General features: G+C 48.8%; 1 protein-coding gene across 2 annotated transcripts in view; it reads left to right on the top strand.

Moving 5' to 3' along the window:
- anne (polyamine-transporting ATPase anne boleyn) overlaps positions 1 to 25,270 on the top strand; it is a 112,826-nt gene that overhangs the window by 39,646 nt on the left and 47,910 nt on the right. For both annotated transcript variants that reach the window (XM_084598268.1, XM_084598267.1), the window contains exon 2: positions 17,775 to 17,851. In XM_084598268.1, coding sequence (XP_084454394.1) covers positions 17,775 to 17,851 — 77 coding nt within the window. The remainder of the gene's footprint in view (positions 1 to 17,774; positions 17,852 to 25,270) is intronic.

Below are 25,270 nucleotides of genomic sequence, written 5' to 3'. Positions count from 1 at the left end.
GCTGTAGTTCGGTCTCCGCGATCGTTTTCGACGAGGAAGCGATGGTGCTGTTATATAGAACTTCCCGCTAAAGAGAAAAGGACAGGAGTGAGTGTATGTCAGGCATTACTTCGTTGACCTATTCGGGTAAATTGGTGGCGTTTTTGCGTGTGCAGCACGTGTTTGTTCCAGCCAATGTTTTGCTGTACGTCTTGCTAGGTCCACATGAGTGACTGCATCTTCGTAGCGTGACAGCGGGTGCGTGTTATGTCACCACTTGCAGGCGCTCCGTGGCGTAACAGGTGCGCAAAGATGCGCAGTTGTTCCGTGTCTCGCTTTGTGTGGACTGCACTGCCGCGGCCCCTTGTTGACGCGTCACGGTCTCCCCCGATCGGTGGACTTGAATGTATGTGCGTCACGCGAACCGTTTTCCTGACCTTAGTTGCACTGCGCCTGCGGAGATCTGTCTTTCTCTGGCTCTGCAGGCGGTTCACCCTGAGCGAGCGTGAGGTCCGTGCTTCCGTAAGAGCGCTCTTAGCGCTCACTATCCGATCGCGCAGGTCTGTGGGCAGGAATGACGTAGGGGAAGCTGAGTAATTGCTTTATTCTTTCAGTCGGGGCGCATTGTTATCAGGTCGTTGCCTTTTCTTTCGACTTGGCTGGCTGCTGCGGAGATAGAAGTCAGGTCATGACTGTGAAGCTGGCGATCTACGGCACAAAGGACGCGCCGACGTCATAACCTTTTTGCACGCCGGCGAGAAGCCTATAGCCGTTTCTTGCTGAATGGATATGGCGATGCTTTCTGCTTTATAAGTGATATTGTTTAGTGAATCGCTAGCGAAACTATTAATACTGTTTTGCGAGATTCTGGAGACCAGTTTGCATTTCCTTGCTTGAAGGGTGCATTGAAAAAAGTAGGTGTATCTGACTGGTCCAGGAGCAACAGCGCTAGGGAAAATTGAGATTGAGAGAATGTCCAGCGTTTACATTTATTCAGCGGCGTACAAAGAGAGAGTAGAGTAGTCAGTGTAGGTCACGTGTGGCGTAAAAAAACCGAACAAACTTTTCCTGGTCTAAAGGATGGGATTTTGTTGAAGCTAATTCTCGTAATCTTCCTTTCTATTCGTTCTTGTGCACCATACACAGCTAAGCAGTATACGGCATACGTAGCCATACGTGAGTCTATATATATCAGCCTGATGTCAAGGATGATATCTGTTCTCCCCTTGTTACTCCATCAGCACTCGAACAATGACTGGTATGAGTATGAGCAACATTCTGAGTGACAAGCACATGCTCTGCTATTTCGTAGGTAATTTCACTCGCATCGATTTATAAGTATTTTGCTTCCTATCTCTGCCACTTTCTTTTTCTTTTTTTTTCTTTCTTTTTTTTGATGCCTGTACACACGGACAAACGAGCGCGCCACACCTATTGTCGGTCGGGTGCCTGAAATATACACATCAGGCATTCGAACTGAGTGCCAGACTTTCTCCCGCGGTCACTGTAGCTTTGGCTCCCGGAAACCCGCATATGCGTCCAACTCAAGCAGGCAGCCGACGTGGGCCTCGGCGCTCTCGTCTCGGCCCTCGTTGTGGAGATCTGACGTGGTCTGAGCTTGGTGCGCGGCGCGTGTAATGAGCACGCGCGTGATGCCAGGGTTTGCCGATTTGTGCGCCAAGGCGTTGTCCTCGGCGCGGACTCGGCCTTCGCTGCGTCGGATAAAGGCCGCCTTCCCCGCCCTCCACTTCGTCGTACTGTGCACGCGCAGCATGGCGGAAGCCGGCCATTGTGGTTAAATGTGCGCGCTGGAGCCCTCGAAGGAAATGATTATGCGTGTACACTCGTTTTGAGCAATTCCGAAGCTGCACTGCAGACCGTTTCGTGATTTAGGAAGCCCTTCGGACGTGGCTGTCGCTTGCGGTTATCGTCAGCGGCGACGACGCTGGCTATAATAGCGGGTGCAGGCTGTTTTGACGGCTTAATTTCGCAGGAGGCGTCTGCAGTGAGCGTCAGCGGCATGCGTTTCATGTTTGGCCAGGAATACCGCCTTAATTTCCGTTTGGGGTTTGGTACAAAATTGTTTCCCACAGTGATAGAGGGAGTTGCAGACAGCGTTATGGAACTTCGACGGATGTGACATCCACAACCAGGACTTTCAGGTGTGCGTGGAGTTCGGCAGCCAATTTTCGGTGGGAGGGGTTGGGAGGCTTGGAGCTCCCAATATTAGCAGCCGAGAGCGGAGAAAAACTCACCCCTCGAAACTCTTCGCGGTGTATTTTCAACCTGTTTCTCTGCCACAAACACTTGTTCGCTCCCCTTGCTTTTACTGCATTGCGTACCGAGAAGCTGGGGCGATGTAGTGAGCATAGTCGACTGCGAAATGGGGCGGCTCGAGCGAAAACTTTCGACTCTGGGCCAGAATAGTTTCAATCTGCGAGCAGCTGCGAGCAGGTGTGGATAGCGGGATTCTTGGAGGATCTTTAGGAGGCCGTTGAACACACGGGCTATGCGGAGTCCCGATGCTGAAGCGGAAACGGGCACATCGTTGGTGCGCGCATGCGCAGTTGACCGAGAAGTGGCTCGCGCAAGGCTCGCGTGGTAGGCTATACTAGGTTGGGCATCAGTGCACCGGCCCTTAACCGATTCGGACGAGCTGCGCTCGTCCTTGCCAAGCCGTCCCCAAACCGTTTTGGACGACTATAGCTCGTCCTCGCTGAATAGGTTTTTCTCTTAAACGTTTCGGACAAGCAGTGCTAGACAGACAGTGCTTTTTCTACCACAAAAACGCATTTTTCGTATGGCAACATAGGTTTTAACAATTCCATCCGGCGGAGGCGACGCGTGCATTGCTGGCCCGTCTTCTCGGAAACGACGCTTTTCTTCGTCGTCATCTTCTTCGGACGATGGTGATTCATACACTGCAGTGTACATTGTTTCAGGGAGCGAGAACGACAGTGATGACTGGGCTGAGCAGTTTTTCCGTACTGTGAGAAATAATAAAGTTCAATATGCTAATTTGACTTCGCGTTTGCTTCAAATATTCTTTAAAGATCGAATGCATGCTTTTTATTGCAATAATAACCGAAATCAGGAATAAAAAAAAATAAGCAGTTTTGTTAAAAAATTCGTTGATATAACGATATAGCTAGCCGATGATTACGCGACGGAGAAGCTGTGATGTAATGTGGTGAGGTATACGTATGCGCACTAGGCTGCTACAGCGGATATAGCGCGCAATATCTGTAGGCATGCGTCCTGCGGTGTGTATCAGTGCTGCGCCGGAACTGTGGCGGCCTTCCGGGAATGACGGTTCGTGACTCACCAACTTCCGTGTGTAGATAAGTCTTGTCTTTTTTTTTTTTTTTTATGTAGCCTAGTCCTAGAGTGGTACTGCGCAGGCCGTCGCCGAAAAACTATATGTTGCATCGGCGTGCAGTGACCTAGCGCATAAACATTATCGAACACGGGAAAGAGTTGCGTTATGGTTGCGTTGTTTCTCGTTTTCCACGACACTGCGGCGACGGAGAGGTTTGCCATGCCTACCTGTGATTGCGCGTTGTACAGTCCGCTCTTTTAAAAAACAGTTCAGTAGAACTTACGTGCGGGCTAGTTGGTTAGATGATTTTTTTTTAATTGGTTCACAGGAAGGAAAAGGCGCGGTCACTGTCTCACTTGTTTTCTGTGGACACCTCAACTGCGCCGTAAGGGAAGGAAGGAAGATGGGAGTGAACGTGAAAAGAGAGAAAGAGGAGGCGTAGTGGAGGGCTACGGAGTAATTTTGACCACCTGGGGATCTTTAACGTGCGCTGACATCGCACAGCACACGGACGCCTCTTCGTTTCGCCTCCATCGAAACGCAGCCGCCGAGGTCGGGTTCGAACCCGGGTACTCGGGCACAATAGTCGGGCGTCTTGCCACTGCACCACCCCGGCGGGGCTTGGGTAGATGAATCTGAAGACGTCTGGTGCTACATTTTCCATCACATACACACATAAATACATCACAAATTGCGCCTATCTTCTTGTCCAATTGTCCAAACGAGGCAGTAGCAATTCATTTCTGCTGAGCGCTACAGACGGTACACTCACGCACTCTCCCTCCTTACCCGAAATTATTTTAAATGCTTCCATAACCTCTCGCTTCAAAGTGTCTTTTGCCCTAGCCAGCACCTTGGTATCCCTGGCGCAAGGCGTTATCGATCTTTCGCAGTGAACACTCTCTCACCGAGTTACATTGCCTGAAGTGGTCGCTCTTCCTCAGAGGCATCGAGGAAGTTTCGTCGCTTGATTGATGTTGGACTAGCCTAATGCTGTCTTTTTTCTTTTTTCAAAACTGTTACAACTGTTCTCGGAGAGCGTCTCACATGTACTGTTATTTCTGTCGGACTTTCCTATGGCACTTGCCTCTATCAACGTTCATACCTGGATAACGCTCATATGTATTTATTTTGGTATCAGTGCACAATTTGGTTAGCCGCTCGTTAGTTCGAAGATTTTTCCTCGGCTTTAACGAGGCTGTAGTTAAGAAACAGCGTGGTTGTTTCTTGTTAACCACTGCGCTGTTCGGCCTCCACAACAATATTGCTGACACGCTACGCCACAGTCTTATCTTGTTAGTCCTGTAGGCTCTATTTGCCACCACTGCCGTTAGTACCGTCTCCTGATGTGTAGCGCGTGGTTCTCGTCATTCAGCACGCTGCGTAGCAAAGCGGTGCAAGCATTTGTATGCTGCTTTTACTGCAGCTCCCCGTGCTCCATCGGCATTATATATATATAGATATATATATATATATATATATATATATATATATATATATATATATATATATATATATATATATATATATCTCGTTTTGTGCTCGAAAGCACCGAACGCGATATTCGGAGGTCGTGGGTTCGGTTCCCACCATCGGCACGTTGTTTTTTCTTCTACTTTGTGTTCAATTATATTTCCCCTAAACAGATTACATTACTAATTTCTGTGATTATCCAAGTAAACATTGAGAAAAAAAAGACAAAGTACCATCCCCAACGCTTTCCTTGGCCTCGCCGACTGGTGGCTTCTTTCCTTCACATATATATATATATATATATATATATATATATATATATATATATATATATATATATATATATATATATATATATTTGGGGGGGTGGGGGGGGGGAGGTCAATCATGCGAATACAGGCATCGGACGGGCGCATTGAGCTGCGTTGTCAATTTACTATATAGTCGCACGGTCACCTGGTTTCGGAATCGTAGCCGGATGCTGCACACTGCCAGGGTTCTACCAAGATATGTCGCGGTTATCTGCGAGTTCTTTTGAAATCACGTGTAGGCGATGAGCTTCTCCGCCGTGTATTTGCCGCGGCTGTCAAAGATGGGACAGTCCCCTCGCCGGCCTGTCTATCTATACCTCGCTGTAGTTTTGCGATGCACATGTTATTTCAGCATCACATGACATTGCGACGTCGTACGCCAGTGCGGTGGCACAGGATATCCTGACGTCACAAATTTTGGCTCCGCTAGGCAGTGCGACGTCACGGGTCTTCCGGTTAAGGGGTGGGGGGGGCCCGGTTTTTTTTTTCGTTTTTTTCTTCAGCCATCTTTTAGCTATTATAGGTGGCATGGCTAGGATTGCGATTCTCAACTCCTCTATCAATTGACTGTGTGGCCAGTGTCGTGTATCGCTCACGTGCCCGCGGTGCTCGGAGGAAGAATGCCGCATTGTGTCTTTATCGTCTAGCACCGCTGTTGGCCTTGCATAGGCGACGCGTTTACCCTGACCGTGTTTTTCTTCCTCGCGTCATTGTCTTCCATATCTGGGATCTTCCATATCTGATTCCAGATATATAAAGGTATTCGTGCCTACTTGCCTATATAAAGTAAGAGGTCGTGCCTTTTGGCGACGACTTGTCTGTGGCAGACGCCGCCGCCATTACTTCCGCGATATTTCATCGTGGTACCGATACCTGCGGCGCTGTCGAGATTGCAGAGTGGGATCTTTCATATCTGGGATCTTCCATATCTGATCCCAGATATATAAAGGTCCTCGTGCCTACTTGCCTATATAAAGTAAGAGGTGGTGCCTTTTCGCGACGACTTGTCTGTGGCAGACGCTGCCGCCACTACTTCCGCGATGTTTCGTCGTGGTAAGATGGTACCTGATGTAGATGCCTGCGGCGCTGTCGAGATTGCAGAGTATAGGTTGTGCGGAATTTCACAAACCCAGTTTATTGTGCAGGCTAGCTGTGATTAAGTAATATTTGTTGGCGTTGCTGTAACACCTGTCTGGCCTTTGAAGTCCCCGCGTGTCGTCGACACACCGACGACAGGCTTTGGCATACATATGCCTTTAGGGATGAGAAAAAAAAAAAAGAAAAAAAAAAAGCAGTCGCGTGCGCAACCGCTTTGTTCCGCCAGGCATGAGAACCCGCCACTTCATGTCCGCCATCGCACCGCTCTCGAACACAGCGTAGCAGTCAGAATGACTCACAATAAGGTGTCTTGATGCGAACGCGGCATCGAGTCACCGCTCGTTGCACTCTACGTAGCGCAGTGTTTTTTAGCCCCCGTAGTCGTCTCGCCGCGGCCAGAACGGAGGAGAAGGCGAGTCTGGACGAACTTTGGCGAAACCTTCAGGCCACGCCTTTGGTGCACGCCTACGTGCAGCGCTGTCGCTAGAGCAGCGCATTCGTTAACAGCGTCTCTAGTACGTGACGCCGGTTACTGCGCGTGCACTGGCCGGGGAGCTCATCCCAGTGTCAGGCTGAAAACATAGGCGCGTCGCGTCGTCTGTGCTTCGCACCTGTATAGTTCTGCAGCAACAGATGCCACCCAATGATTTCCATAAAGATAGAAAAAATTGGAGCAGTGCTCGCGTCGCAGCAGCTGCGCGTCCTGCCAAGTGCGTGTGACGAGCGCAGTTTTTACTGTTTTCTTATCGCTATAGGTTTCCTTCCACAGGCATTTTCAGCCTTAGTCGACAAAGCAAAAAATGACATTTTATGCAAACTGGTTGTCCTCTTCATATTGTAGGGGCCTGCGTGTTTTACGTTTACCCGCGCTCTTATGAAGACCTGCTTATCGCGTATGCTTGCGACAGGAGAGAGAGAGAGAGAGAGAGAGAGAGAGAGAGAGAGAGAGAGAGAGAGAGAGAGAGAGAGAGAGAGAGAGAGAGAGAGAGAGAGAGAGAGAGAGAGAGGTTTAGCATAGCGCAGACGTACTAGCGCAGGTGGCTGCGTCTTACCAGATCTGTGCCAGAGCTCATGCGCAGGGGGCGCCCGGTACACTGGTCTCCACCCTGCCAAATATCTCTTATTAGAGATTTCTATTGTCCGTCCATTCCTGATGTAACGTCGTTTCCTTTGGGCCAGAGAGGGACGTCTAAACTCCTTCGCTTCGGTGGCAACGCGAACAGTTTCCTCTGCCGCTTCCACTTCCTGCGCGTTTGCCGGTATAGCACACAACAGCCCAGCGAGCGATAAGGCGACTTCCGAGTAGCCCTTCGATTTAACGGTAATTCGATATGTAAAACATGGCAGTTGATAAGCGTTTATGTAACCTAGAAAGAAGCAAGAATGCATTCCACCCACGCTGAGGCTCTTCCGGTACGTTGCCGCCTGTCGGTGCGAAAAGCTGAAGACTCGGCAAGAAGACCAGCGGATGTGTCGGGATGAGTGTTAGTGGAGAATGTTTTCGGTTGACCGACGACCTTAAACATTTGTCGCCTGTTGTTCATGATGTGAAAATTTGTGGATGTGTTGGTTTTTTTCAGAATGTTTTCGGTCGACTGTTATCTCAACCTAGTTATATCCTTCATGACATGAAAATTAGACGATGTACTAGTGCTTATTCTAGAATGGTGTTTTATGCCGACGGGTTAATCTTCCTCTGTTGCTTGTCGTTCGCGGCGTGGCTTAATTTGGAAATGCTTTCGACACGGACACTTTAGAATAGAAGAGATGTACGTTAAAAGACGGGTGCTGAGCAGCGTACTTGGCAAAATTACTTTTGAAAAGCAATTAATTACTTTTCTGAAAATCGCGAAAATATAACTAAATTATATGACTAATTACTGCTCAAATTGTAAGGACATTACGTTACAATCACTTATGCAGATTATAGTGAAATTCCTCCTAAATTATTTTCTGGTTTTCATTCATCCAAAAATTGAGTAAACACCAAACAGAGCAACAACCTCTCTGCAGGCGCGACGCGCAAATTCTTTCGGCTCCCCGCCAAATTCTGCCCCGAACAACTATTCCCTCCTCTTTCCTACACGCGACATGGCAAAGATACGACAACGGGAGCAAAACGACGAAAACAAGCATGGTCTAACACTAGTCAAAGTCAAAGTTTATTTCCCATCTAAAAAACTACAGATGGAGGAATCGTAGAAAAAAGCTGCCCTTGGGCAGCTTGACGAGTCTACAATCCTAATTATTGGCAGAGAGGCAACACAAGAGTTTATACAGTTTTAAAAACAAGCTCATCAAGAAACACCAGAAAATACACGAAACAGCAATATGTACACATAATGAAACTTAAACCATGTTATTCAAAAACAAATTATGTAGTTCACGACGTGGAAAAGAAAACAAATCGAGGTTAATGTGGATATACCTATTTAGAAGAGATGGAAGAGTGTACTGAAGGCATTCCCTACCAAGATTTAATCGAGGTGTTGGCACTGTCCAGTCTTCGCCACGTCTTGTTGGATAGACTGATTCTTTTTTCCTTAGTTCTGCTAAATTCTTAAGTCTTCACTGTCATCGCACTCAAGACAGAAGCGAGCGGCAAACCCAGCGCCTTGCTTGACTGGGGCATCGTTTGACGCGTCAGAAGCAGGTCATGTATTGCTTCCGTGGTCGCAGGAATCGCCCACAACAGCTTGCGCTCAGTTATGTTCACTCGATGGTGATTTCCCCCTCCCCCTTCTCTTGCCCCTTTGGGGACTAGCGTAGAGGCACACCTAGGAGTGCTACTGCGTGTTCCCGACTTTTAGTGTCCGTACGAAGTAGCAGTAGAGGTGGCGTCGAAAGTAAACTGAAGGTATCTGTAGAATAAAGCAATAAATCCAGAACGCAACGCTCAAGTTTTATCGATGCACTCTGTAATTCGCAGTGACGTTTAGTGTGCATATCTATTCAAGGATACGTGGAGCAAGAACGGCGAAATGAAAAAATTTCCGTTACACATTTCCTTCCATTTACTTTTCACAGAAGCTTCACACACGGGCGCAGGTGTTCACCTGTGTAGAGTGCAGAATACCGTGCGCAGTTTGGACTCCTAGTGCCACGGAACTGCTTGATGGGTTGAATGCGGAGATGCGGAGGTTTGATTGTCAGCAGGCCTGTCTTTTCGGCAGCAAGCTAAAAAACGTAATTGCTACACGGAAACTGGCACCGCGCGTACGAGCCGAACAGTATTTCAGGCTCTGAACGCACTCAGATTCAGCCGCGTCTCGCTGCAACGGTATCTTGCCGCGCTGAAATGGCGCTGCCGAAGTTCGATTTTGTTTCGGGAACTTTGGTTGGACCTTCGAAGCATTTGGCCTAACTAGTAGAAGTGTGCCGCGAGGTTATTGCTGTTATTATTTAGCTTTTATTAGTCCTTACACTTCGAGGCGCGCTTCTCCACCTACGTCCACTATTCACCTATACCTCTTCAGAGGGAGGCACGCATTCGCGCATACTGTGGTGGTGCTCTGTAATTGGTCGAGACCTCTATGACGTCATCCCGCCTCGGCCAGTCAGAGCCGCCGCAAAGCGGGACACATTTCTTTCTTTTTTATTTCCTGGCAGCATTAGTTTCCTGTCACTCAGTCATTCCGCGTTGTTTTCCGTTCGTTGCCAGCTCGATTGTTAGCTCTTTTTTTTTAATCCTAAAGTAGCGCTATGTAACAAGAATGTGGCGCAACTACATTGGCCGGATGGAGTTATTTGTGTCTAACGTAGGTACGTTAAACATTTCTGAGGGTGCATAATTAAGTATAAACTACTCGCGTTGCGTTTTGACAGCACTTGAGTCTCGAATGGCTTTGCGATGATCCGTCGAGTTCAGTCTCATTTCAACCAAACTCTGTTAAGAACTTCGTGTGGCAAAATGCGTGCAGTTAAGTCGAATTACGTCTAATAACGTGGCATTTTAAACATCCGCGAAACATGCTTGCTGGCAAAAGTTAGTTTTCTCCCCTGGGCCCTGAAGTGTGCCGTAGTTTTTTTTTTTTTTTTCTTTTCTTTTTTTTTTCTTTTTCTTTCGCGGAATTAGGTGAGCGCACATCCCTTGCGAGTCTGTTCCTTTTTACGTGACATCGCGCAACTCTCCTGGGCTGTGCACTTGTCTTTGCTGAGGAATTTATTTGTACTAGGCTTCAGCTTTTCTTCCTGCGCTTATTAGTTCTGCAATTACTGGACTGCTCGGTGAATGGGCCAACATGTGAGCAGGAACTGACAAGGGCCGAAACGAAGTAATCTGGCCTTGAGCGCCGCGTTGATGGCTGGACTAAAGCGAACGAAAGCCGCACAACTTTTAGCTACTTGCAAGAAGTGTTGTACCGTCGTAACACGACTGCCGGGCCTTGAGAGAACACTTGTACATCTTCCCCTGGGAGACGCTGCACCGCTTCACTGGACGGAAGGAAAGCACGTGCCATGCGTCCATTCCAAACATTGCGAGCAGCTGTTTGCGGAATTCTTGCACCGCGGCAACGTCATCCATAGGCAGACGGCGGTACATGCTCGCGCCGGCGATAATTGTGCTCTAATTGCTGCGCTCCGGAACGCCGGGCGCGCTTGCCGTCGCTTTCGGGAGTGTGATTTTGCTATGCTCGCTTCATGGTGAAGAGAGAGAGAGGAGGGTCAAAGCAAGGTTGAACGGCCACTCATGCATACGCCCCCCGCGCGTGGGGCTGGAGGAGCGTCTTTGAAGAGCTTCAGTTTTGGTTGCCTTCATCAGCACCCAACCGTGCATGCGTATTGGCCTTGGTTTACGTCACTCAGGCATTTTGTCCTTATTCATTGATTTCTCTTGTTCTCACCCCATGGAAAGACGGCATGCTGCAAGGTGCATGGGCCAGTAGTTGATTACTATATAAGCAACGCCTTCGTTGCGCAGAGCAAATCGTGCTTGTTACTAAAGAACAAACTAGCGTCATGCATGCTATGCTGTTTACAAATACGCATTGTTCCGCGATAAAGGTTTGGGCGGGTAAAAGCGTGCCACTTATCCGTTCTACCGCGAAGGCATTTCGGACTGCATGTGCTTTTCAAGACAGTTGTGTAAGGCATTTCATCCCTTGCGGCATATTTTACTCCCAATAAAGTAACTTAGGTTGTAAGAACAGCTGAGCCGAATTGCGCACTGTGCTGTCGTAACCAAACGTCATTTTTTTTTTCACAGGGTCCATGTAAACTTGAAGCCTTCTCCGTCGGTTTCTCCGTTGCTCTGAGATTCAAGATAGCGGCCGGGTCACGTCATCATAGCTACAGCATTGCAAATAATTTCTGACAGTCAGTATTTACCACTGAAAATTTCTTTCTTTCCGGGTGATGAATGTGACACCCGTTTTTCTTCAAAGATCAAGCGTATAGTTCAGGAGGAGTTCATGTACAACGTCGATGCTCTTTAGTGGGGTGCCATGCAAAGTGAAATGCTTTCGCCTCAATAATAATAATAATAATAATAATAATAATAATAATAATAATAATAATAATAATAATAATAATAATAATAATAATAATAATAATAATAATAATAAAGGAAACGCATCGTTGAATTAAGTTATCAGAAGTAAAAAATGTAGTCTTTGTCAGAAACATAACAGCGTTCGGCTACTGAGTCCAAGGTCATCTATATAGTATAGTCCGCACGTGCTATACTTCGAGACGTTAAGCATACCGTGCTAACCTCTGGTCGGCCCAGTTATGCGCGTACAGGAGGGGGAAGAGCGGGTCGGGGCGTTTATCGGTCTTGCCGGAATGAGAACACTGTCGCTGATATCTCGTGTATTGTACCGCCGTGAGTACTTGCACGGCGGCTTGCCAGCGACTGTGCGTGACCGCGGCCAGCTGGCATGCTTATGGCGCGGTGATAGCTCTGCTGTTTGCGCAGTGGTGCTCTGCAAAAGGCAAACATGTTTTTGGCTCTGGCGTATCGAGCACGTTCACGTTTTCCCAGATAACGGCATACTTTTCGCACGGGGAATTGTGTCTGGCAGATGGGCACCGTATGAGGGGGAGGTAGAGACAAAAGAAAGACTAGTTAGTGAACCTTGAACAGAAAGGTGTCACGGCAGATTTGCAAAATGTACACAGAGGCGAAACGAAGTGGCGTCCGTGTGCTTTGCGATGTCAGTGCTCGTTAAAGATCCCCAGGTGGTCGAAATTACTCCCCAGCCCTCCACTACGATCTTTCTCTCTATCCACTTTCACCTTCCTCCCTTCCTTCGCGGCGCGGGCCAGGTGTCCCTTACGGTACGGTTGCGGTGTCCACAGAAAACAAGTGAGACAGTTACCGCGCCTTTCCCTTCCTCTAAATAAATAAATAAATCAGTCCACGGAACAAGTGCGACAGACACTGCGCCTTTTTTTTCCTGTGAACCAATTATTATTATTATTATTATTATTATTATTATTATTATTATTATTATTATTATTATTATTATTATTATTATTATTATTATTATTATTATTATTACGGCACACAGCGTCGACGATATGATGATATTCACTTTCTCATTTGATAGCTCGCGTTGAGAATCCGTTCCGCAGTATAGGAAGGTCATCAAAGTGCGACATGGCGCGGTGCGCGTGTCAGTCGTGTTAAGCGCAACCCCCGTTCAGAAGGTGTCCTATGCAAATGATCGCGCTCAAGGCTCGGTAAGCACAACACAGTTTATGATCGCCTTCAGAAAGCGGCAAGTGTACCTCTGAATAGGTCCCGCAACCTGTTGCCGCGTGGTCGCGACCACGGCCTGGAATAACCTCCAGAGGTGTGCAGACGAAGCTCTGTCGTGAGCTAAGGGATGTTTTACGAAATTGCGGATGAGAGCTAGGGCTGTAATCGCGGCGCATATAGGCGCACGGAGCCATCTTTAATTTTTTTTTTCTTTTTTTTTAAATTTTGTGGGCTCTCATGGCTATGCTTCGTCGATAACGCCTTATATAGTTGGGTTACTTTCCTGGCTTTCGACAAATTTCTTTTTCAAATTTCAGCGGTTAGGACGATAGTAACATTTTTTAATTAGTTAATGTCGACTAATTATTGAAATAGGCTGGGCAGAAAAATATAGGTGGTTATTTTACATCACTCAACAACACATTTGGTTTAAGTTGGGAAGAATTACGCTTAGTTTTTTTTTCTTTTTTTTTTAAATCTTGGTTTATCTTAGGTGGCACACCCTGTATATTACCGTTTATGCGTGTGCCGAGCGGCGTACACGCAAAAACAGCGACGCAGTTTTTTTTTTTTTTTTTTTTTTTTTCGGTTGTATTGGCGTCCCACAAACTTCCTAGGCTGCGGTTCACGTGCATCTCGGAGGCCGGGCACGGTCAATACGCCTTTATAGGTCGCGACCCACTCCCGAGAGCGGGGCCTGTTACTAATTGATCAGTCGCGATCATACACGTCAAGCCCGCGTTACCAGCGCTGATTATTATAAGGCATGGATGCACGCTGAGCGCTGGGCTTCTCAGCCGGGGCATTGCTCACTCACATGTCTGCTTGCGTCGCCCGACTCCGTCGAGGCTCTCGCGGAAGCGTGTGTACTGGCGTGCTGCGAGTCCCGTTTTCGAGTTTCCTTCAATCAAGCCACATGCCAGACGCGTTCATTCACTTTGACAGGCTTGTTTTGAACGCGCGCGCCAGTGGGTACCTTCAGCGCGCGCGCGGAAGGCTGACTCTCGGCTTTGTTAATTTCTCGTCCGTCCGACGAATGGCGAAATGCGCGGAGAGGCTCCACTTGAGCGGCGACGTCCGACCCTGTACTAATACATCGCGACGCAAACTGCGCGCTCACGGTTTTTTTTTTTTTTTTTTTTTTTTTTTTTTTTTTTTTTTTCCGGTCCAGTGTGTGGCTTCGCTCGCTCAACTCTTCGTCGGCGCCGCTTCCGTAGTGGTTGTTGACTGTCGCAAATGCGCGCTTATCGTGACTGTCCCGAAGATTTATGGGTATGGTCCCTTTTTAGCCTTTGCGCACTGCTCCCGTCGTCCGTGTGTAGCGTGAAGCCGGTCTGACAAGTCATTTGCCTCAGTTGCACCGCTACTCAGTCAGCCTTTTCGTGGTGTGGGCGTAGCTTTGTTCCAAACGCTTCCCTTTGACGACACCTGTCCCGCCGACCGAAAGTAACCGCGTGGTTTGCTTTCGAACGCTATTATTGCGAGCGGTGATTATTACGCAACTCTTGTAGTTGAAGCAAGAAATTGCGAGGACACGTAAGTTCTACGCCTTTGGGGTATAACGTGGCATCGTTGATGTCTTGGCGATCCCTTGCACTTTGCTACTCGCTAATTCAGTAATCTTTTATTTGTGCTCCCCGCCGTGATGGCGCAGTGGTTAGGGCGCTCGACTACTGCGCCCAAAAATGCGGGATCGAAACCCGGCTGTGGCGGCCGCTTTTCGATGGAGGCGAAAGGCCAAGCGCCCGTGTGCTGTAAGATATCAGTGGTATAGGTCACCGCTGTTTGCGGCGGGGGCTGGCCTGCTACCGAATTTTTATCTGTTGTAGGCCGTCATTGCACCCGCCAGGTGGTGGACGACGGCTTTTGTTGCGGCGCGCGTCTTCCTCTCCCTCTTCTTTTTCTTTTTTCTCTATTTTCTCTTCTGTCTGCACGAGGCAGCTGAGGTGGCTCAGCTACAGAGCCAGTAGCAGGCCCGTGCATTTTCTTTTGCTTCCTACAGCCACAACAACAACAACAAGATATCAGTGCATGTTAAAGAACCCAGGTGGTCGAAATTTCAGGAGTCCTCCACTACGGCCTCTCTCAGAGGGTGAGGTGAGTTGCTTTGGGACGTTAAAGCCCTCAATGTTTCGATGGAGGCGAAACGAAGAGGCGTCCGTGTGCTGTACGATGTCAGCGTACTGATCCCCAGGTGGTCGAAATTACTCCGTAGCCCTCCACTACGGCTCCTCTCTCTATCTCTCTCTTTCCACTTTCACTGCCACCTTCCTCCCTTCCCATACGGCGCGGTTGAGGTGTCCACAGAAAACAAATGAGACAATTACCGCGCCTTTCCCTTTCTATAAATAAAAAAAAACGTTTTTTTTAAAGCCCCCAAACCAATCCAAACCTTTTCTTTGTGCCTCTAATATTCCACGCATACTCCTTAGCCTACAGTCGTTAACCAATCGACATCGATATAAAACACCGCTTTAACCAAACTTACCTGCATGCGTGACGTAAGGACAGCGCATTTGATCCGGAATCCAAGGGTCCTGGAAGGCTGAATTCCAATCTCACCCTTCCACCTCGAAGACGAAGACCGAACTGGCAGCCTCTGCCAAATCGGCCATGCCGTGTTGTCTCGTGACGTCACATAACCCGACTCTGTGCTCATCCGTGTCCACCTGACAACTGCCACACCCACGCCCGTGAATTTTTGCTCACAGCGATGGTAAAGGGAATAGAAATCGCTTTTTAACTAGCGTTTGTCGCTGTTTTTTCATGGGTAGGTTTAAAATTCGCGTTTATTTTATTTATTTTTTTAATTCGAGCCATTTGGCGATTTTCTCAATGATAAAGTGGGAGGGAATGTGGGAGAAAAAAATGGGACTTGTAGACTAGTATTTCTTCGAAATTCGCGAAAGTTCCCGATGCAATGATTATCCACTGTCCGCGTGCGATAGCTGCATCTATACGGTCTTTCCAGTTGTGATGTATGCATGATGCGAGAGTTGGACTGTGAAGTAGGCTGACCGCCGAAGAATTGACGCGTTTGAATTGTGGTGCTGGCGGTGACTCTTGAGAGTTCCTTGAACTGCCAGAAGATCAAATCAGTCGATATTGTCGACCATAAACCCAGACTGCTCATTGGAGGGTCAAATTCTAAGTTAAAGCTCAGCTACTTTGGTCATCTGATGAGAAGAGAGGAGTCGCTGGAGAAAGATTTAATGTTGGGAAAGGTTGAGGGTCACCGGACAAGGGGTAGGCAGCGAACGCGATGGTTAGATGGCATTCTCGAGGCGCCGCAGATAAGTTATGTGATCTTAGGAAGATAGTGAGAGACCGGAAAGCGCGGCGTGACATGGTCCATAGGGTCACGAAGAGTCGGACACGATTGAACGACTGAACTGAACTGAGGGCTCACCCACTTATTCCTGAGGAAGCGTTGTCTCACAGGAGGTGTAGTTAGGCACGCATACAAGTGTCGCACATCACCCAGACGCTTCCTATGTCATATGCCTCGTAGTATTTCGGTAGTACCTCCGTACAGCACCTCCGTCGCAGTCCCCACTCCGAATACTAGTGCTTCTGCCGCTTCAGTTAAGCTACGACTACCTGCTTTCACTGTAAAGCCGGTGTTGCACGTAGATGGGACGTTATTTAATCGTGCACGGATTTCAGACACGCGCGTCTGACACGTGAGAGCAGCTGTGGGAAGCACAGGCGATCGGTGGCTTGCCATCCTCGTCGAGGATAGGAGAGTGGGGTGTCTTTCGCCTCTGCGCGAAAGCGCGCGCGACTCCTGCTGTCGCGAGGCTGCGCCGTATCCTGCAGTGAGCTACTGCAGTGTGTTCGTTCACCGGCACCTCTCGCTTCCGCCTGTGCGCGGTTCGCGTTGTGTGCGCTTTGCAGCATCCCTGCAAAAGAACTTGACGCAACTGAAGCCGCTCAGCAGGTCGTCCCCTAACCTGATCTCTGCACGTGCCGTTCTAAATTGCATCCCTGTGTGTTCGGCTACTGCCGTGCTTTGACCTGAGGGTGAATTTTTTTTCTTTTTTTTTTTTTTAACCGGAGGTCGAGGCCTTTCGGCTGTCGCGAGCCTGACGACCAGGTTGTTGCTGCTCTTCTGCACTTGTTGAGTCGTGGTGCACTGCCGCCGACGCCTGTTTTCCCATCTGTCCAGGAATTGGGTCGGAGCTATGGCGCAGCGTAAAAGCCGTGAGGATCACGATTGTGCACTGCCTTTATCTCGTGTTTGTGTGTTCGGTCACGTGCTGCGGTCACGTGTGGTCACCTGTCGAGTGCTGGCTGCCGTGTGTGACCGCTGGAGTGCGGCGCGGCCGTTCATATATTCGCTATACTTTCTGTTCCTTGGGAGTAATGCGTGATGCCCGTCGCGAGTGCGTCTGTCTGCAGTTTTTCTAAGCAACGTCGCCTTGATCGTGCGCTTTTTCCCATGCTGGCCTGCAGTGATATCACCCGATCTGATGGGCCTCTTGTCCGAGTTCGTGACCCGCACTACTGACAATGAGGTGTTAGTTGATTGCAATATGGCAGTAGCGTATCGTTCTTCAGAGAGGTTGTTTTCGACGATCTCTCAGTGCTTCTTGTGGTGCGTTCTGTACTATATGTCGTAAGCGGAAGCCTCTCCTGCCTGCGAGGATGTTTGCTCCGGGTGGACCGCCATGAGGAACTAGTGAGGACCCCGTTTGACTTGACCGCAGAATGCGTGGTTCGCTTGCGGCCATCAAATCGAGGGGGGTTGCGGTGGCTATATGTGTAGTGGGTATACTCGTGCGAGCTGGTGTTGAGAGGCGTCGCTCTCCTCTGCCGGAAGAAGGTGTCGCGTGGTTTTGTCTAGTTGGCTCAATCACCTAACGCCCGTCCCTGCATGTTTTCGTTTCAGGAAAATGCCGAAAGCAGGGACCACCACCCATGAAGGACGGCGTCGACTATGTCAACCCCCGGGAGGAAGACCAGATGGTGAGCTGCAGTTTCGTTTCACTGAGATGAGAGCCTCCACGTCTAAGCCCTCCAAAAACACGCCTTGTCCACACACACACACCGCCACCCTCTGGCCACCTCCGCCCACTTTCACCCTCCAGTCTTTCGCGTATATGAAGCTTCGTGTTAGAGTAAAATTATTAAGCGGGGCAAACGCGTCGGCATAGACGTCAATGATAAATACAACTGCTTTCGCAGAATCATCGCGTGATTTATTTCCTCGGGTCAGCCGAAGGCTTTGCGCTACTGTGAACATTTCGTGGTACCTTTTGTAGCGAAAGCTACATTAGCCACGAACAAGGAGTTTCACGTGGCAGGAGGCACAGAGCCGTTGCCTAGCAACCGCAGAAGCTGGCGGACGCCGTGCGCTCGCCGCACCATCTAGCAATCGAGAAGCTACCAGGAGAAACTGTCTTGTCTTTAATGCAACAACATAGACATAGTGAGTAGTGCAACTTAATTCGCCTTCTCGAGCGTGAGGATGATAGTAGTGATGACGATAGGCTAGTCAGCGGCGCATTATTTCGGGCGAGCGTGTACTCAGCATTGGGCAGGATTGGATAGGATTAGATTGGATTCGGCTGGTTTGGATTGGACAGGTTTGGATTGGACAGGTTTGGATTGGACAGGTTTGGATTTGATTGGACAGAATTGTATTTCACTGGACTGAACTGTACTTGATTGGACTAATTGGACTGTACTTGATTAGACTGGATTGGTTAGGATTGGATTATATTAGACTGGATTGGATTGGATTAGGTTAGATTGGATTACACTGGATTTGATGGGATTAGACTGGATTGGAGAGGAGTAGTAGGTAGAAGCCACGGCCATTTTTTTTTTCTACAGCGACATCTGTTAATTGGGAAGAGGCGCCTGACCCAATCAGGCTCCTACACCCCTCTCGTCCCTCCGCACTGCAATAGATAATTGTGCTCCTGTTGTCGCCCCCGCCAATTCGGGGGCCAGAGGCGCAGGAGCACAAATACCTATTGTATGGCACTTGATTCCGATTGGACCAGGTCGCCTTTGTTTTTCGCAGTGCTGCAAACAGGACGGAGAGCGACGGAATGGATAGTCGAAGAACGGGTACGTGCATGGAAAAACTGAACAGAGCGCTCTATATATAACTGCAGATACTATGAAATCGTTCTCAAATCATTTTACCTCTGTATAGGGTGAAATGAACATACCTCAACAGCTGTCTCCGAGCCTCGCATTACACGGGGTAGCCGACCTGCGGGCTTTTTCCTCTTTCTTTTTTTCCTGCGAGCGCACTTTTCGACGGTCCCCAGATTCGGAACCTTGCCCTTCTGCCACCGTCGCTGTGTCGATCGACTCTCGCCGACGTGCGCTAGCCGCAAAGATAATCGTATGGTATTGTCTCCAGCCGCATTCAATAATGCTTTACCGGACGTTGTTAGCTACACGTGCGCCATGTGTTTCGCCGCGGCATATACAGGTTAATGGAGTTTGTATCTAAACAGCCTCGTCGCATGTGCTAGCGCTGAAGACTCACCCGTTCGCCTGCATACGCCGAATTCCACATTGCTCCGACTGTCCCGAACTCCTACCGACAGTAGAGAGATTTAGCACACCGTGATCCGCGATCCGCCACCGTGACCCTCTACCGCTCGTGGGCGGGGCGCACAAGCTGATTGGTTCCGATGCGGCAGGTCAATGCGCCGACGTCAAGTATGTGGCGCCACCTATCGGCATCAAAGTGATCTGGGCATGCGCAATGGAACGCACGGTGGCGGATCACGGTAGCGGAGCGCGGATCACGGTGTGCTAAATCTCTCTAGTGTTGTCACCTCCGATTGCGCTGTCCAGATGGGCCCACGTGGGCCTACATGTGAAAACGGCATTTGCACGAGACGGGAGCGGGAAGTAGGTACGCAGCGCGGAGCCGTTCTGTGCGAGCGCGGAGGAAATTGAAAGGGAAGCACAGCTGTCGTCATCGGTATTTTGCTCCAGGGTGTGGCGTGAGAAAGCTTCGCAGTTTTTGATCGAACGCAGAGGCTAAAATTCTTCGACTGTGTTGGTAAAGCGCTCTTGTCACGACGGTGCGGCGAAAATACGATCTCCACCCCGCATTCAATCGGTTGACGAACGTACTTTTATCACATGTCCCCTGCATTAATCAGTAGCATTTTGATCAAGCGAGCATGTCAAAGAATGCGCTTGGCGAATGTGATTAAGAGCACAGCGATGAACCTGATTCCTTTTCTCTTGCACATTCTTCCATTTTTTTTTTCACTTACTTTAGCCCCGCCCTCCGCCCTAAACCTTTCGTTTCAATTTTATAGGGCGCTTTATATATTGCGCGGTAGGTGGCAGCAGGTGCTTTATCATCGCCCTGTATTTGATAAACATGGGTTAGACGACCGTGAATGTTGTTTAGTGCTTTCGTTAAGTACGGTGGACATGACGGCGACCGACGAGCATGTTTCCGCGAAATGGATCAAGAAGTGTATTTATTGGCACTTGATTCGCTGATTCTCTTAACCCATTTTTTTTTTCTACCATCTTCTAAGCGCACGACCTTTTTTTCTTTTTTTCAATCTTCTTGCTGCCTCCTTGGCTGCTTTCTAAAAAATTTCATCCAGTTCGTTCGCGCACCATTTAGCAAAGTTTTCCACCATCGGCACGTTGTTTTTCCTTCTACTTTGTATTTAATTATCTTTCCCCCTAAACAGATTACATTACTACTTCAGGTGAATACCAAAGTAAAAATTAAAAAAAAAAAGACAAAATACAATCCTCAATGCGTTTCTTGGCCTCGCCGACTGTTGGCTTCTTTCCTTATTTCCCCTTCATTTATCAGCACGTCCTGTTGATGTCACAAATACTGTGCGTCTCTTTCGCAGATGCGCTTCCGTCAGTGAACCCCGTCGGTCACGTAATTAATTTAGCTGCCGGCTGCAGCGCGTCATCTGTGTACCACTGTGTCCCGCCAAGGTCAGCAAAAAGGTTGCGCTTGTGCATTGACATCTGCGAGCGTGGATGGGCGGAAGAAAAAAAAACAAAAACAAAAAAAGAAACGTCGTGTTTGGAGCACCGTACAAGCGACGCAGCGCAGTCGTTATTCTCGCTTTCGTGCGAGGGATATTAGGTTATTCTCGCTTTCGTGCGAGGGATATTAGGTTATTCTCGCTTTCGTGCGAGGGATATTAGGGACCATCCTGGCCTCACTATCGCAGCGGTTTTGGCGTTGTTGCAGTGCAGTGCATCCGGACGGCCGCTGCTGCATTTCGCTATAGTGCTTGTTGACTTCGACAACTGTTCCAGCATATGAATTCGAGGTCGTGTCGCGCGCGCACACTCTCTGTGCGGCTGAGTCGCGCTTGATAACGCACCTTCTGCGTGCAGGGATGCGAGTGCTGTATATGTGAGGGGAAAATGGGGCAAAAGAAAGCGAAGAATTCGAATCGTCCGAAATTGTTGGCGTATGCAGAGAGGGACGAACGTGCACTAAGTTTATGAAAGAGCGCGTCAGATTTGTACGCCTGTCCTTCCCAGTCCTTCAGTGCGGATCAGTCGGGCCAGATTCATGCGTGCAGCTTCAGAGAGGAAAATTTTTAAGTAGGCAGCCACTTGACATATCTCGAGAATGATCCTCACTAAGCATCACCATTGCACGAGCTAGTACACGCCCTCGGAGGGGCCTATACTGTCTCCCCTGTCACGTCCTCACCAAGACGCACACAAGGCAGACACTCTGGCCTCTGCACCACCGCTTCAAACGAGAGGTTAGCTGCTGTAGGACGACACAACACCTACGACGAGCTGGCTGACTGCCCTCGCAAGTAGCCAGGCTACGGACTACTGAGGCAGGAAGAGCCAGCTTATGTGCGCGGCTCGGGCCGGCCCGAAAGCCAGTACGCGGCCCTGCACGCTGGTCGGGCCGCTTGGAAGCCCACGGACTCGGACCAGGTCCGGGACAGGTTATATATGTATCTGGTGGACCGGGCACCCCGATCTCGAGCACGTGCAACTTTGTGAAAGCGCGAATATGGTCATGGTGCAATAGACGCCTAGAACGCATAGCATTTTTCTGCAGCCTCCCCATGTGAGAGCTTCCGAGTTGCTTCCTACAGAGTCGACACTACTTTTGTCCACTCCACGCCTCCCCACCATGAACGGATGTTTGCAAGCCGTATGACCGAGCAGAGGGGCGCTTGTGGGCTATTGGGTTTAGCGTCTCCGCTTCGGTAACAAGGTGGTGGCGAAAACTTTATTTAGTGAAGGCCAAAATAAAATTATGTTGACGCCGTTCCGTGGGTGGCCTACCGGCTGCTGGTCGCGGCCTCCAGGTCACGCCTGGCGGCGACTTCCGCTGCACAGGTCGTAAGCCGCTGTTGAATATGCAGCTCCGAGCCGGTCAAAGCAGCCTCCCACAACCGCGGGCTGTTTAATTGCCAGGAGACGGAGGGGAAATTGCGCCGGACAGGAGTACAGAATGTGAGCATAGCCTGCTCGGGGAGAGCTGCATAACCGCAACTCCCGCTTATCCCTCCCTCCCCCTCACAGCTCCCTAAGGTCGAACAGAATACGTGGCGCCATTTACAGGTCCTCTCTCCTGCACGTCTTGCCCTTATTCACCTAGATGCCTTCTAACACAAATGCTTCGGTCTCTCACGCTTCTCTGTTGCGACTTGCTCCTGGTCTCGGTTGATGCGCGACGCGTATAGCTCTCGCCGCAGGCAATGCAGTGGCGTCGCCTTGCCAACCTCGTGAAAAGCACGCGTGAAACGTATACACGGTGAGCGAGATGACCTCACAGAGCACGTGGCCACAGAAATCAGCCGCATATTTAGAATTAAAGCTAGCGCACTTTAGCATAGCAAAGAATCTGCTTTACGAAAACTAACTTGTTTTCCTTGCTATAAAGACCGTAGCTAGTCATTATACAGCCACAAGTAACAGCGCCGAAATAAACTTCAGCGCTGCCGGACAAATTAATCATCCAGGAGTGCCGCAAATGTCTCAAGCTTTCATCAATACATGTTAGTTCCTTTTTTTTTTTTCATAATGTGATAAAATGATAATTGTTTGTATGTACAGATTTATCATCTTAGACGTGAAAAGTTAACATTTCATGATCTTAAATAAATTCATCGTTCTGAAAGATTTTTTTTTTTTTCTGTATCGTCGCTTCAACTGCAATTATAGCAAGTCTGGACGGCCTTTGGCCCTTTCAGTGTCGGGCCAGGCTCGGGTCCGTAGCATAGGGCCCGGGCCGAGCTCGGACTCAAATTTTCGGCCCGTGCACACCTCTAAGCCAGCCTGCGCCGGGCTGGTGCGGTAGAGGAACTTCACGCTTTCACCCACCAAACGCTCCCCCAACACTTGAGAAATCTCATCAGTATAGGCCTATGCGGAAACACATGTACTACGAGTTACACGGAGGAAGGCCCATGTCTCCTGGCTTAATTCGTACCCAACTATAGAAGTACCGACGCACACTCCACGTGCATGTGGCAGCGAGACGCGAAGATACACGGTGACAGCTGCCGATCACTCCCAAGACACCGTCTTCACGACATCCGTAAAGACACAAACACCGTATAATTGATGTGCTGGCTGTCGAAACCTATAACTTACAGGCAGGCTCCCTAACTCCGCAGGCACTGCACAAAAGATGTTTTCATTACCGGACCCCCATGCAAATCTGTCTTCGAAGATAAACGTATTGTTGCGAATAAGAAGATCGACAGTGGCGCGAGAGGATCCCTCGCGTTTGGTCACCCATTAAATCATCGTTAATTCTGTCGCCATATTGTGTCGTCTTCTTGCCTGTCGCCACGTAACAATATGATCACGCTTTTCGGGAACAACGTGTGCTGTGCAATGTCAGCGCACGTTAAAGACCCCCAGGTGGTCGAAATTTCCGGAGTCCTCCGCTACGGCGTCTCTCATAACCTGAGTGACTTTGGGACGTTAAACCCCACAAACCAAACCAAATCAAACCTTTTCGGGAACAAAGCCATATGACATACGGGCCATGTGGAAATCACATTAAACCAGATAGTAGAATCTCGGGAAATTGATCTTTCTCTGTACCATCTGTTCCTTTATGAAAATGACGTTGCACCTTGTACGAAAACGCTCGTCCAACTTAATTTTGCACGCCAAATTCAATACGAAGGTTGTTTCTTTGTATATGAAGCAAAGCTAATTCTTTGATGATTGAAGAAAAGTACATTTTGCAGCTTTTCACACACGTGGCTCCAGTACAAGACCGTGCTAGTGCAGCCGCTGTGCGGAAGGGTTCAGCTGGTTGTTCCGTTACCGTTAATCCAAAAGGAAGCGTATACTCTGCCAGGATGTACGGTATATTAACGGCGCTGGTGAAGTAATGAATACAGTAAATAATTCGAGGGCACTTTGGCGACTAAAGTGATCAAAGGCGAAAGCCTTAGAGCTGCATTCTGATACGCGACTGTTGCGCACGTAGCGATGAATGCTGCTGCCAGTAAAGCGAGCGACTATTCTCACATTCTGCGAGTGCTTTTATTCAATGAATTCTGCTTGGCAGCGACGAGATTGCGTTCCTTATATCTTCGCAGTTGTCTAAGTTTACTGTTGTGTGGTCGATTTTACCGGGTGCGCGGAATTAATTGGTAATTACTTAATTACGCAACTGCCACTTATTGGTAATTATTAACTCGTCTATAAATGAGTAATTATTACTTAATAATTAGTAAGTAGTACACATTAAGTAGCTAGTAATCAATTGATTACGCATCTGTCACTATTCAGTAATGACTATTTAGTCATTAACTAGTAATTAGTAATCAAGAATTAATCATTGGTAAATAATTAATTTGTTAATCAGTCATTAGTAATTGATTATTGATTGCCATATGACCATATAAGGAACGCATTCGCGCATACTCTGGTGGTGCTCTGTGATTGGTCGAGACCTCCATGACGTCATCCCGTCTCGACCAATCAGGGCCGCCGCAAAAGCGTGACACTTTTGCTGACAACGATCAGGCAATAAAGGCTTTCGCCTTAAAAAATTCTGTAATTTCAACCGGTCCTAGCACCGCTGTGACCGCAGTTTGTTGGAAACAAGACAACGAAAACCCTCTTTTGCTGTAACTTGCGATATGCGTTTATCGTGTGCACTTTTGCAGGATTCCGAGCCATGTAGTATCGCAGGAAATAAGGGAGCTCGTCGACTATTAAGCCTTGTAGTATATATATATCTGCCGGGGCGCCTGAAAGCGTTGAGCTAGACCACGATTTCACCCTCCGCTAGCGCGGCGTTGCGATGAACACTGTACAACGTTGGAACGTCGGGCGGCGTATTACGTATAGCTGCTTTACCAAGGCTGTGCGCTGCCGAGCGTGTTCACGTGACCGCGCCCAGGAATGTCATGCGCTCTT

The sequence above is a fragment of the Amblyomma maculatum genome, chromosome 3 (genome assembly GCF_055883805.1).
Source record: "Amblyomma maculatum isolate TAMU_Amacu chromosome 3, ASM5588380v1, whole genome shotgun sequence".
NCBI lineage: Eukaryota > Metazoa > Arthropoda > Arachnida > Ixodida > Ixodidae > Amblyomma > Amblyomma maculatum.
Note: the sequence above shows the minus strand (reverse complement) of the source record. Positions and strands in the feature narration are given on the sequence as shown.